At 52.5% G+C, this 13513-nt stretch overlaps 1 protein-coding gene across 1 annotated transcript in view; it reads left to right on the top strand.

The window, feature by feature from the left end:
* Window positions 1-13513, top strand: part of ADAMTSL3 (ADAMTS like 3) — a 135808-nt gene that overhangs the window by 80169 nt on the left and 42126 nt on the right. Inside the window, exons 10-15 of the mRNA XM_070400445.1 lie at window positions 1827-1938; window positions 2307-2445; window positions 3349-3399; window positions 5708-5912; window positions 8673-8820; window positions 9811-9895. Coding sequence (XP_070256546.1) covers window positions 1827-1938; window positions 2307-2445; window positions 3349-3399; window positions 5708-5912; window positions 8673-8820; window positions 9811-9895 — 740 coding nt within the window. The remainder of the gene's footprint in view (window positions 1-1826; window positions 1939-2306; window positions 2446-3348; window positions 3400-5707; window positions 5913-8672; window positions 8821-9810; window positions 9896-13513) is intronic.

The following is a 13513-nucleotide window of genomic DNA, read 5'->3' as shown; positions in this document are numbered from 1 at the left end:
TTCACTCCAGGTCAGAAACACGGAAAACGCAGTGGTTGTTTGAGAGGGTCTGGGTGCTTTGGGAAGTGAGTTTGGTTTTCCTTAAAATATTCTAATAACAGAACATGATTCTTCAAAAGAAGAATACAGGCCTATGCCACTGGCATAATTAAAAAAAGAGTTTAGCCCTGGCCGGTGTGCTCAGTGGGTAGAGCATCGGCCTGCAGACCCAAGGTCCTGGGTTCGATTCCCGGCCAAGGGCACGTACCTCGGTGGCAGGCTCCTCCCCGGCCCGGGCCCTGGTCGGGGCGCGTGCAGGAGGCAACCCATCGATGTGTCTCTCACATCGACGTTTCTCTCTCTCTCCCTCTCCCTTCTGCTCTCTCTAAAAATCAACGGGAAGATATCCGCGGGGGAGGAGGAACCAAAACAAACAAACAAAAAGGCGTTTATAGCTTCTTGCTGAAGTGTGTATTCGCCTCTTCATAGAGCACCTTTTCATTTTTTTTTGTTCATCCTCACGTGGGGATATTTTTTTCCATTGGTTTTAAGAGAGAGAACGGAAGGGAGTGGGAGAGACAGAGAGAGAGAGAAACAGCGACGTGAGGACACACGTAACACCTCGACTCGTTCCTCCCGCACGTGCCCCCACCAGGGCCGGAGACTGAGCCTGCAGCCGAGGTTCGTGCCCTTGACAGGAATCGAACCCGGGGCCCTTTGGGCCACGGTCCGAGACTCTATCCACTGAGCCACACCGGCCGGGGCTGGAATACCTTTCAGCAGCCGGTCGCCGCTGACTCCGGTTTGCCTGTGTGTGAGTTCTGCTTTTCTCCCATTGGATAAGCAATTCTGGGCTTGGGCTTCAACTTGGGCTCAGCTTTCGCTCTCTCCCAGTGGTTCTCAACCTTGGCTGCCCATCAGAATCCCCTGGGCATCTTTTCAAAATCCTGATGTCTGGGCCTCATCCTCCGGAAATTCTGTTTCTTGGTTATGGGGTGGGGCCACAACATGAGTAACAAAGAAACAGGATATTTGGAGGATGAGGCCCAGAAATCAGGATTTTAAAAAGATTCCCAGGTGATTCTCATGGGCAGCCAAGGTTGAGAACCACTGCTCTCTCCTGATGGAAGAGGTTTTCAAAAATGCATCTTGATCAGAGAGGGTGTGTGTGCGGCCGCGTAAACACAGCATCGCGTTCAGGCCGGGGCCGTTCTCTGTGGATGTGGTGCGCTGGGCGGGTGAGGGTGGGCGGGACTGGAGACGCTGGGAAGGGGCCAGAGTGACTCTGACCTTGGTCCCAGGCTTACAAGTTTGTGCAGATAATGTGGGTTTCTAGGAAATACCCTCTTTCATGGGTTACTTTTTAAAAAAAATATGTATCTTTATTGATTTCAGAGAGGAAGGGAGAGAGAGAGAAACATCCATGATGAGGGAGAATCATGGATCAGCTGCCTCCTGCATGCCCCCTGCTATATTCTTTAATTGTTTCTTTTATTTTTAAAGTTTCAGTCGTATTGTCTGAAAATGTTTTTTCTTTTTCTTTTTTTCCTTTTTTTGTTAATCCTCACCCGAGGATATTTTCCCATTGATTCTGAGAGAGAGTGGAAGAGAGAGGGAGAGGGAGAGGCAGAGAGAAACACTGATGTGAGAGAGACACCTCGATGGGTTGCCTCCTGCACGTGCCCTGACCAGGGCCCAGGCCGGGGAGGAGCCTGCCACCGAGGCCCGTGCCCTTGACTGGGATCGAACCCGGGACCCTTCCGTCTTCGGGCCGACGCTCTGTCCACCGCCTTCTGAAAGGCGTGAGCGCGTGGCCTGCGGAGGCCTGACCCCGTCTCCCCGTCCAGGCCAGGTTCACGGCGGCCAGGGACAGCGTGGTGCAGTTCTTCTTCTACCAGCCCATCAGCCACCAGTGGCGGCAGACCGACTTCTTCCCCTGCACCGTGACCTGCGGAGGAGGTGAGGCGCGGGGGCTCGCGGAGATTTGTTCTGTTTCTTAATGTGTTTATCAACTTTTAGAGGGAGGAAGGGAGAGGAAGAGAGAGAGAGAAACATCCATGATGAGAGAGAATCATGCATCGGCTGCCTCCTGCACGCCCCCTACCGGGGATCGAGCCTGCAACCCGGGCATGTGCCCTGAGCGGGGATCAAACCAACCTTGACCTCCTGGTTCATGTGTTGATGCTCAGCCACTGAGCCACGCCGGCCGGGCCCGAATTAAGTTGCTTAAATAGGGGGTGGGGGGGGATTAGGGTGTGGGCGTGAGAAGGCAGCCAGGCAAGAACAAGCAGGTGCGATTCTCACACTGTCCTTCTCCCCCCGGGCAGGTTACCAGCTGAACTCAGCCGAATGTGTGGACATCCGCCTGAAGAGGGTGGTCCCCGACCATTACTGCCACTACTACCCCGAGAACGTCAAGCCCAAACCCAAGCTGAAGGAGTGCAGCATGGACCCCTGCCCGGCCAGGTGGGCGCCCCGCCCGCTCTCTGCACTTTGTGGGTTTTTTTGTTTTGTTTGTTTTAATGATAGAGACATATTTCTTTTCATTAAAAAATACATATTTTTATTGATTTCAGAGAGGAAGAGAGAGGGGGAGAGAGAGAGAGAGAGAAACATCCAAGATGAGAGAGAATCATGGATCGGCCGCCACCTGCACGCCTCCTAGGGGGGGTCGAGCCTGCAACCCAGGCCTGTGCCCTTGACCCGGAATCGAACCCAGGACCCTATGGTCTGCAGGCCAAAGCTCTATCCATTGAGCAACACCGGCCAGGGCTGTACTTTGTGTGTTTATTCCACTGTAAATTCAATTTTTTAAGTAGATAGAGGTCTTTTTGGACCAAGCATGTCACACTCAGAGGCTAGCGCGGGCCAGATAAACAAGGTTTGAGTGGACGTGGCCCCAAAAAAACAAAAGCTTCCGTTTTCATAGAAACAGGTTTGTTTTGATGGAGACGGGCTGAATGCGAAGGGCTGAGATAAATGAGTCATCGTTCACATAAAGTAACAGAACATTTTAATAAAAAAAAAATTCTTTTCTTTTAATATATTTTTATTGATTTCAGAGAGAAAGGGAGAGAGCTAGAGAGATAGAAACATCCATGATGAGAGAGAATCATTGATTGGCTGCCTCCTGCACGTGTCCCACTGAGGGGGATCAAGCCTGCAACCCGGGCATGTGCCCCTGGCTGGAATCGAACCCCGACCTCCTGGTTCATAGGTCGAGGCTCAACCACTGAGCCACACTGGCCGGGCTACTTGGTTTTCAGTTTGAGAGGGATTGGGCGTTCGGGACGTCAGGTCTGTGTCTGTCAAACTGATAAACGTGTTCGCTGGCTGTGGTCTGATGCTCTCACCGCGGTTCCATTGCAGCGACGGCTTTAAGGAGATCATGCCGTACGACCACTTCCAGCCTCTCCCTCGGTGAGTGATGTCGTTAACTCTTTTTTAAAAATATACATATTTTTATTGATGTCGGAGAGGAAGGGAGAGGGAGAGAGAGAGAGAAACATCCATGATGAGAGAGAATCGTGGATCGACTGCCTCCTGCACGCCCCACACTGGGGATCAAGCCTGCAACCTAGGCATGTGCCCTGACCGGGAATCGAACCCAGGATCCTTCAGTCCACAGGCTGATGCTCTATCCATTGAGCCACACATGCCAGGGCTGTCCTTACTCTTCCATCATTTGCTTGCGAGGGATGGTTGTGTCTGTAGCGAGGGGCTATGATGGAAGAGGGATGGACAGCAGGCCCTGCCCTGAGAGCGGGTGGGGGAGGCCGGGGGGACACAGGCCTCAGTGAAGAACAAGAGTGACCGTTCTAGGAATCCCACAGGACAGGCTGCCTCCTGCTGGCCATCCCGGGGGGGCGGGAGGAGGGGTTGGGGTGTCCACAGGCCCCAGGGAAGCTCACGCATGTCGAGGGATCAGACATCGGAATCTCCTTCCCCACTCAGGGGGCTAGCAGGCTGCTTTCTCACCTTGAGTTTCTTTTTCTTTTTTTAAATCTTTAGTTTTGAAAGTACTTCATGTGTCCCCTTTCCCCCCATGAAACCCTCCAGACTGCCCCCCCGCCCCAGTTCACCACCTCATTGTCCATCTAACCTCAAGTTTCTATGATTCTCTGGGAATATCGTCCTTTACTGTTTTATAGTTGGGGGAAAGTTTATATGAATTTTTTAAATAATGTGTTTTATTGATCTCAGAGAGAAAGGGAGAGGGAGAGAGAGAAACATCAATGATGAGAGGGAATCATGGATCGGCTGCCTCCAGCACCCCCCACACTAGGGATCAAGCCCGCCACCCGGAGTGTCCCCTGACCAGGAATCGAACCCTGACCTCCTGGTTCCTAGGTCGACACTCAACCACGGAGCCCCGCCGGCCGGGCTGGTGCGGAGCCAGTTTAAAGAGGCTTTTCATCCTCCGTGTGATTAATTAGACTCTCACGTGTCCTGTGAAGGGGAATGAGGGCAGGTGATTGTTCCCACAGGACAGTAACCTCAGGGTCAGAGGTCACCTGTGACTGTAGATTGTGTAGCAGCAAAGATGAAAGTCTGGCCCTCGCTGGTGTGGCTCAGTGGATAGAGCATCAGCTGGTGAACTGAAGAGTCTCGGGTTCGATTCTGGTCCAGGGCATGTACCTCGGTTGCAGGCTCCTCCTCTGCCCAGGCCCTGGTTGGGGCGCGTGCAGGAGGCAACCAATCGATGTGTTTCTCTCACATCAATATTTCTCTCTGTCTTTCCCTCTCTCTTCCACTCTCTCTAAAATCAATGGAAAAATATCCTTGGGTGAGGATAAAAATGAATGAATGAATGAATGAACGAGTGAGTGAATGAATGAGAATGAATGAATGAATGAGAGAATGAATAAATGATTGAATAAATGAGTGAATGAATGAGTGAATGGTGAGTGAATGAATGAATGGTGAGTGAATGAATGAATGACTGGTGAGTGAATGAATGAGCAAATGGTGAGTGAATGAATGAATGAATGAGTGAATGGTGAGCGAATGAGTGAGTGAATGAATGAGTGAATGGTGAGTGAATGAATGAACGAGTGAATGGTGAGCAAATGAGTGAGTGAATGAATGAATGAGTGAATGAATGAATGACTGGTGAGTGAATGAATGAGTGAATGGTGAGTGAATATGTGAATTAATGAGTGAATGGTGAGTGAATATGTGAATTAATGGGTGAATGGTGAGTGAGTGAATGAATGAGTGAATGGTGAGTGAATATGTGAATTAATGAGTGAATGGTGAGTGAGTGAATGAATGAATGAGTGAATGAATGAGTGAGTGAATGAATGAGTGAATGAGTGAGTGAATGAATGAGTGAGTGAATGAGTGAGTGAATGAATGAATGAGTGAATGAATGAGTGAATGAGTGAGTGAATAAATGAGTGAGTGAATGAATGAGTGAATCTATGAATGAATGAATGAGTGAGTGAGTGAATGAATGAGTGAGTGAATGAATGAACGAGTGAATGAATGAGTGAGTGAGTGAATGAATGAGTGAATGAATGAGTGAGTGAATGAGTGAGTGAATGAGTGAATGAATGAGTGAGTGAATGAGTGAATGAAGACGTGAGTCTGATTCCCCCACATCCCGTGCTCTTTGAGCCGAACCACAACTGTGATCCTCTCTGCAACCCTGTTTGCAGACCTGACACACCCGTCCGACCAGCACACGAGTAACCGAGTAACGTGCTTGCGTTTGTTTGCTTCCGAGCTGGGAACATAACCCGTGGACGGCGTGCTCCGTGTCCTGCGGGGGCGGCACCCAGCGGCGCAGCTTCGTGTGCGTGGAGGAGTCGCTGCACGGCGAGGTCCTGCGGGTGGAGGAGTGGAAGTGCATGTACGCGCCGCGGCCCAAGGTCATGCAGACCTGCAACCTCTTCGACTGCCCCAAGTGGGTGGCCATGGACTGGTCCCAGGTGAGGCGGGACCCGGGTGTTCAGGAGTATTTGCCACGTGTTATTGGGTTTTTAAAAATACTAGTGGCCCAGTGCACGAAATTCGTGCACAGGGGTGTCCCTCAGCCCAGCCTGCACCCTCTCCAATCTGGGACCCCTCGGGGGATGTCCGACTGCCAGGGATCGGGCCTAAACCGGCAGTCAGACATCCCTCTGGAAATCTGGGACTGCTGGCTTCTAACCGCTCACCTGCCTGCCTGCCTGATCACCCCTAACCGCTCTGCCTGCCGGCCTGCTTGCCCCCAACTGCGCCCCCTCGCCAGCCTTCTCACCCCCAACTGCTCCCCTGCCAGGCTGCTTACCCTCAACTGTCCCCCCGCCAGCCTGATCACCCCCAACCGCCTCTGCCTGGGCCCGGCCACCATGGCTTTGTCCGGAAGGTCTCCTGGTCTAATTAGCATATTACACTTTTATTAGTACAAAGAGAGGCCTGGTGCATGGGTGGGGGCCGGCTGGTCTGCCCTGAAGGGTGTCCCAGATCAGGGTGGGGGGTCCCCTTGGGATGTAGGGACGGCTTAGGTGAGGGGCCTGGGGCAGTTTGCAGGCTGGCCACGCCCTCATCGGGGTGAGGGTCCCTGCGGGGGGCAGTGCCGGCCTGGGCAAGGGGCTGGGGCAGATTGCAGGCTGACCACGCCCCCATCGGGGTGGGGGTCCCCACTGGGGGCGGTGCCAGCCTGGGCAAGGGTCTGGGATGGTTTGCGGGTTGGCCACGCCCCCATCGGGGTGAGGGTCCCTGGGGGGGTGTGGCCGGGCTGAGCAAGGGGCTGAGGGTCATTTGGTGGCAGTTTGCAATCTGGCCAAGCCCCCAGCTTTGTTCGGAAGGTCTCCTGGTCTAATTAGCATATTACTCTTTTATTAGTATAGATATTTCCATTGATTTCAGAGAAGAAGGGAGACAGAGAGAGGTATGGGTGACCTCTTCATGTGACAATAGCTTTGAAAGATGGATTTCTGTAGATAGAAGAGAAAGATGATCCGCTGGCCTGCTTCATCATACTTGGGTTTGTTTGTTTTTGTGAATTCTCACCCGAGGATATTTTCCCATTGATTTTTAGGGAGAGTGGAAGGGAGGGGGAGAGACAGAGAGAAACATCGATGTGAGAGAGACACCTCGATGGGCTGCCTCCTGCATGTACCCTGACCAGGGCCGGGGAACCTGTAACCAGGGTACATGCCCTTGACCAGAATCGAATCCGGGACCTTTCAGCCTGCAGGCTGGTGCTCTATCCACTGAGCCACACCAGCCAGGACTTAAATTTGTTTTTTGAAATTTATAGATTAGCAACATTTCTTCCATCTCCACAACGTGATGGATAATGTCATGTAAATTTGTAATCAAATTTGAAAAAAAACCAAAGTTTTGTTCCTATTTCAACAGCAAGATTTTCAAGGGATTTCGATTTTTTTCCCCACTGTGACTGCATCTTTTCTGTTTAATATTGACCTCGCCAGCAATTTTCAACTTTCTTCAGCTCACAGCATACACACGTTAAATTACTAAGATTCTGCCACACACCAAAAAATATATTTCTTGCCAGTATGACAAAAAATAGGTATAATTTTGATTGATTTACAGAATACTACCAGTAGTAATAAAAATAGTAATTACCTACCCTTTATGCTCCAAAGTGACTTTTAAAGAAATCAGTTGCCTAGACTTGTATGTAAGCATTTCTGGTACCAAGAATCAACCAATCAGATGCCACCTTATGGGCTGCGACCAATAAGGTGCAACTCTGTTATGTGACCCGTAGATTTATGGCTTAAGACAGGGCGTTCACACCAGAAGGCTGTTGTTGTGTTGGCCTAGGTCGGTTTTTTATTTGACAACCTAAGAGAAAAGGGGCCAGTGCCTCTCACTAAATAGTCAGTTATTCTGTGTTTTATTCATTTACTAGAGGCCCGGTGCACGAAATTCGTTCATGGGTGGGGTCCCTCGGCCTGGCTGGCGATCAGGGCCGGCCGGGGCCTTCCTTCATCCCACGCCGCGCCCTGGTGGTTAGCGCACATCATAGCGAGCGATCGAACTCCCAGTCTCTCGGTCGAACTCCCGACGGGACAATTTGCATTTTATATAGAGAGATGATTGCCTTTTATATAGAGAGATTATTATTATTTTTTAATCCTCACCTGAGGATATTTTTCCATTGATTTTTAGAGAGAGTGGAAGGGAGAGGGAGAGACAGAGAGAAACATCGATGTGAGAGAAACACATCGGTGGGCTGCCTCCTGCACGCACCCCTCGCCCTTGACCAGAATCGAACCCGGGACCCTTTGGTCCGCAGGTCGACGCTCTATCCATTGAGCCAAACCGGCCAGGGCGGTATTGGGTGTTCTAAATTTTTTTTTTTAAACAGTTAGTGGAACCAAAGTTTTTTTTTTGTTTTGTTTTGTTTTTTATTGATTTTTTACAGAGAGGAAGGGAGAGGGATAGAGAGTTAGAAACATCGATGAGAGAGAAACATCGACCAGCTGCCTCCTGCACACCCCCCACTGGGGATGTGCCCGCAACCAAGGTCCATGCCCTGGACCGGAATTGAACCCGGGACCCTTTGGTTCGCAGGTCAATGCTCTGTCCACTGAGCCACACCGGTTAGGGCTGTTTTAAAACTCCTAGCAGCACACCAGTTGCAAATGGCTGACATGGAACAGCGGCTCCTCCTTCGCATGCGACGCGGACACCCCTGTGGGTCTCACTGGCTTCTCTCTTCCTCTCCGAAGTGCACGGTGACCTGCGGCCGGGGGCTGCGCTACCGGGTCGTGCTGTGCATCAATCATCGCGGGCAGCACGTGGGCGGCTGCAACCCTCAGCTGAAGTTACACATCAAGGAGGAGTGTATCATCCCCGTCCCGTGTTACAAACCCAAAGGTGGGCGTGCTTTTTATTCATTCGATCATTCGTCTACTTACTGGAGGCCCGGTGCACGAATTTGTGCGTGGGTGGGGTCCCGCAGCCTGGCCGGCGATCAGGGCCTCTCAGGCCCGTCTCACCCAGGCCCAGTGGGGGCCGACGGGGGCCGGCCAGCGGGGGGGGAGGGACCGTGGGAGGTTGGCTGTGGGAGCTCACTGACCACCAGGGGGCAGACGTTCAATGCAGGAGCTGCCCCCCGGTGGTCAGTGCGCATCGTAGCAACCAGTCAACCGGTTATTCGGACATAACGGTTGCTTAGGCTTTTATATATAGATAATTTTTGTTAATGCTCCCCCAAGGATATTTTTCCATTGATTTCTAGAAAGAGTGGAAGGGAGGGGGGGAGAGAGAGAGAGAGAGAGAGAGACATCGATGTGAGAGAGACACGTCGATTGGTTGCCTCCCACATGCGCCATGACCAGGGCCAGGGATCCAGCCCGCAACCTAGGTCCATGCCCTTGGCTGGAATCGAACCCGGGACCCTTCAGTCCGCAGGCCGACGCTCTATCCACTGAGCCACACCGGCTAGCACAGTGGGTTTGCAGATTAAAGTTACATTGAATGGTGTTTCCCGGCTCTCGTTCTAATATTGCAGCGTTTACGTTTCATTGTATTAACATTCTTTTTTAAAACATGTGTTTATTTTTCTTGATTTCAGAGAGGAAGGGAGAGGGAGAGAGAAAAACGTTAATGATGAGAGAATCATGGATCGGCTGCCTCCTGCACGCCCCCCGCTGGGGACCGAGCCCACAACCCGGGCCTGTGCCCTGACTGGGAATCGAACCCTGACCTCCTGGTTCATAGGTCGACGCTCAACCACTGAGCCCCGCCAGCCGGGCGAAGCACAACCCCTTTATTGATGAAATCTTCAGCAGGAACGGCGGCTTCCAGCTCCTTCGTGCTTCATGATAATAGTTACGCTTGTTGCTTCTGTTCTTCTTTCCTTAGAAAAGAGCCCGGTGGAGGCAAAGCTGCCTTGGCTGAAGCAAGCCCGGGAGCTGGAGGAGACCCGGGTGGTGACGGAAGAACCGACGTGAGTAGAGGAACTTTTTATCTTTACTGACGTCAGAGAGGAAGGGAGAGGGAGGAAGAGAAACATCCATAATGAGAGAGAATCACGGATCGGCTGCCTCCTGCACGCCCCCCACTGGGGATCGAGCCCGCAACCCGGGCCTGTGCCCTGACCGGGAATCGAACCCTGACCTCCTGGTTCCTAGGTTGACGCTCAACCACTGAGCCACACGGGCCGTGGAGGGCCTTTTAACCCCTAGAGTGCCGGGAGCTCTATCTATCGAGCTCCTCCCGCAGTGTCACTGTTAGATGCTAGTAGTTCACTCTTTATTGGCAGACGGCACCTAAGTGCAGGTGGCTTATGGTGCCGAATGTTTGTAGTTCTAAGATTGACCACTGGCATTTATCCGCCTACGTTTCTACAGGTATGACGATTTTGTGAAGTTTACTCAGATTTTGTCGCCCTAAAGCTTCGAAATGGGGTCCAGTTCTAAGTCTGCTTTTATGAGTGATGATGATATTGCTAAATATGTCCATTCTTGCTGCGAAGATGACGGTTTTGTGGAAGATATTGGAGAAGGGTGTCCCTCTATTTGAACATTATCTGTTTTGTTCAAGTTTTTTTCTACTAGTATTTTATCATACAATCAGCAAGCAATATGTCAAAGATGAAAACAACTGTAGTAAAGGTTTCCTTGTGTTTTTGAATATGTCACTTCATTGACTAGCGATTCATCATTTTTTTTCCTAAACTGCCGTGAAGTCAGCAAAAATGCCTTGGCCATTGTAGCATCGTTCCTAGGATACTGGTTGGCACTCAAAGGGTTAAGGGAGTCACCAGGGCCCGGCCAGCGAACATGATCTACGTAATTTTTTGTCCTCACCGGAGTCCAGCTATTCCACACCCCAGGGCCCTGGCTCCTCAGACCCCCCAGGGCCTGGCCCTGAGCTGGCTGTTGCTCAATCCGCCGGCCCTGCTTTGGCAGCGTCTGTGAGAAGCTCACAGGAGAGCAGGGTCGTTCAACGCAAAGCAGACCCGGGAGTCTGTTTCGATTAAGAAACTGGGTGTCGTTCCTATATCTACATGAACATATGTGACTTGACCAAGGACCAGGCGGCATTAGAGACATAAGCCAGTCACGCTCCACGGTGTGGTCACGGCCGGTCTCTATGAAAACATTTCCCTTCAGCCCTGGCTGGTGTGGCTCAGTGGATAGAGCAGCCGTGGGCAAACGACGGCCCGCGGGCCGGATCCGGCCGGTTTGAAATGAATAAAACTAAAAAAAAAAAAAAAGACCGTACCCTTTTATGTAATGATGTTTACTTTGAATTTATATTAGTTCACACAAACACTCCATCCATGCTTTTGTCCCGGCCTCCGGTCCAGTTTAAGAACCCACTGTGGCCCTCGAGTCACAAAGTTTGCCCGCCCCTGGGATAGAGCGTCAGCCTGCGGACCGAAGGGTCCTGGGTTTGATTCCGGTCTTGACGTGTGGGAGGAGGCAACCCATCGATGTGTCTGTCTCACGTCGATGTTTCTCTCTGTCTCTCCCTCTCTCTTCCACGCTCTCTAAACATCAATGGGAAAATATCCTCGGGGAGGATTGACCAAAAAAAAAGGAAAAGAAATGTTCTGAAGGCCGAATAGGCAAATAGAGATGGAAAGAGAGGGAGGAATCTCAGGTTCTTGCAAGCCCCCGGCCCGGGCGTCTGGGAGGGCTCCTGCATCCAGGACAGGCGCTGGGACAGCGGGTTCCACGTCACACCCGTGACATATGTGAGTTATTTACGGAGACGGCAATGGACAGGGTGTGAGGGAAGCGGATCTCGGAGGTCATGTGGTTACCCTCCTTGTCAAAGCAGGAGTCTCCTCTTTTTTTTTTTTTAAATAAATATATTTTTATTGATGTCAGAGGGGAAGGGAGAGGAAGAGAAAGAGAAACATCCATGATGAGAGAGAATCATGGATCGGCTGCCTCCTGCATGCCCCCCACTGGGGATCGAGCCCACAACCTGGGCAGGTGCCCTGTTTGGGAATCGAACCCGGGACCCTTCAGTCCGCAGGCCGACGCTCTATCCACTGAGCCACACTGGCTAGGGCAGGACTTTGCTCTTTATCACCGTCCACCGCGGGCAGCGGCATTTTGTGTCGTCGGCAAGATGTTTCGTCTGTGGAGCCAAAAAGCACCTCCTTCAGACGCCTGCTTTCTGTCCCGGTTGGCGTGGCTCAGTGGTTAGAGCGCCGGCCCATGGACCCAAGGGTCTCGGGTTCGATTCCGGTAAAAGGACACGTACCTCGGTTCCAGGCTGGGTTCCTGGTCTCGCTTTCAAATTCAGAAACACTGTGCAGTGTATGGAATTGGAAAAGGGGGTGATAGCAGGTAGCGGCAGTGGGTTCTGCCCCTTCTCATTCCCGGCCTGCACTTCCTGTCAGCCCCACCCAACCTCACTGGTGGGTCCTTTCTCTGCATGATCCAGGAGCTGAGCCAACCTGCCCTTTCCTCCTGGGAGACCTGATGCATCCACAGGTGCAGGGAGCTCACAGGTACAGGAGCTCACAGGTGCAGGGAGCTCACAGGTACAGGAGCCCACAGGTACAGGGAGCTCACAGGTACAGGGAGCTCACAGGTACAGGGAGCTCACGGGTACAGGAGCCCACAGGTACAGGGAGCTCACAGGTACAGGGAGCCCACAGGTACAGGGAGCTCACAGGTACAGGAGCCCACAGGTGCAGGAGCCCACAGGTACAGGAGCTCACAGGTGCAGGAGCCCACAGGTGCAGGGAGCTCACAGGTGCAGGGAGCTCACAGGTACAGGAGCTCACAGGTGCAGGAGCTCACAGGTGCAGGGAGCTCACAGGTGCAGGGAGCTCACGGGTACAGGAGCCCACAGGTACAGGGAGCTCACGGGTACAGGAGCCCACAGGTACAGGAGCTCACAGGTGCAGGAGCTCACAGGTGCAGGGAGCTCACAGGTGCAGGGAGCTCACAGGTGCAGGGAGATCACAGGTACAGGGAGATCACAGGTGGATGAGCCCACAGGTACAGGAGCCCACAGGTACAGGGAGCTCACAGGTACAGGAGCTCACAGGTGCAGGAGCTCACAGGTGCAGGAGCTCACAGGTACAGGAGGCTCACAGGTACAGGGAGCTCACAGGTGCAGGAGCTCACAGGTGCAGGAGCTCACAGGTACAGGAGGCTCACAGGTACAGGGAGCTCACAGGTACAGGAGCTCACAGGTGCAGGAGCTCACAGGTGCAGGGAGCTCACAGGTGCAGGAGCTCACAGGTACAGGAGCTCACAGGTGCAGGAGCTCACAGGTACAGGAGCTCACAGGTGCAGGAGCTCACAGGTACAGGAGCTCACAGGTGCAGGAGCTCACAGGTGCAGGAGCTCACAGGTACAGGAGCTCACAGGTGCAGGAGCCCACAGGTGCAGGGAGCTCACAGGTGCAGGGAGCTCACAGGTACAGGAGCTCACAGGTGCAGGAGCTCACAGGTGCAGGGAGCTCACAGGTGCAGGGAGCTCATGGGTACAGGAGCCCACAGGTACAGGGAGCTCACGGGTACAGGAGCCCACAGGTACAGGAGCTCACAGGTGCAGGAGCTCACAGGTGCAGGGAGCTCACAGGTGCAGGGAGC

Source organism: Myotis yumanensis, unplaced genomic scaffold (assembly GCF_028538775.1).
Source record: "Myotis yumanensis isolate MYYU_CA2020_CCGP unplaced genomic scaffold, mMyoYum1.0.hap1 SCAF_20, whole genome shotgun sequence".
NCBI classification, from domain to species: Eukaryota; Metazoa; Chordata; class Mammalia; order Chiroptera; family Vespertilionidae; genus Myotis; species Myotis yumanensis.
This window is presented reverse-complemented; position numbering and strand designations above follow the sequence as displayed.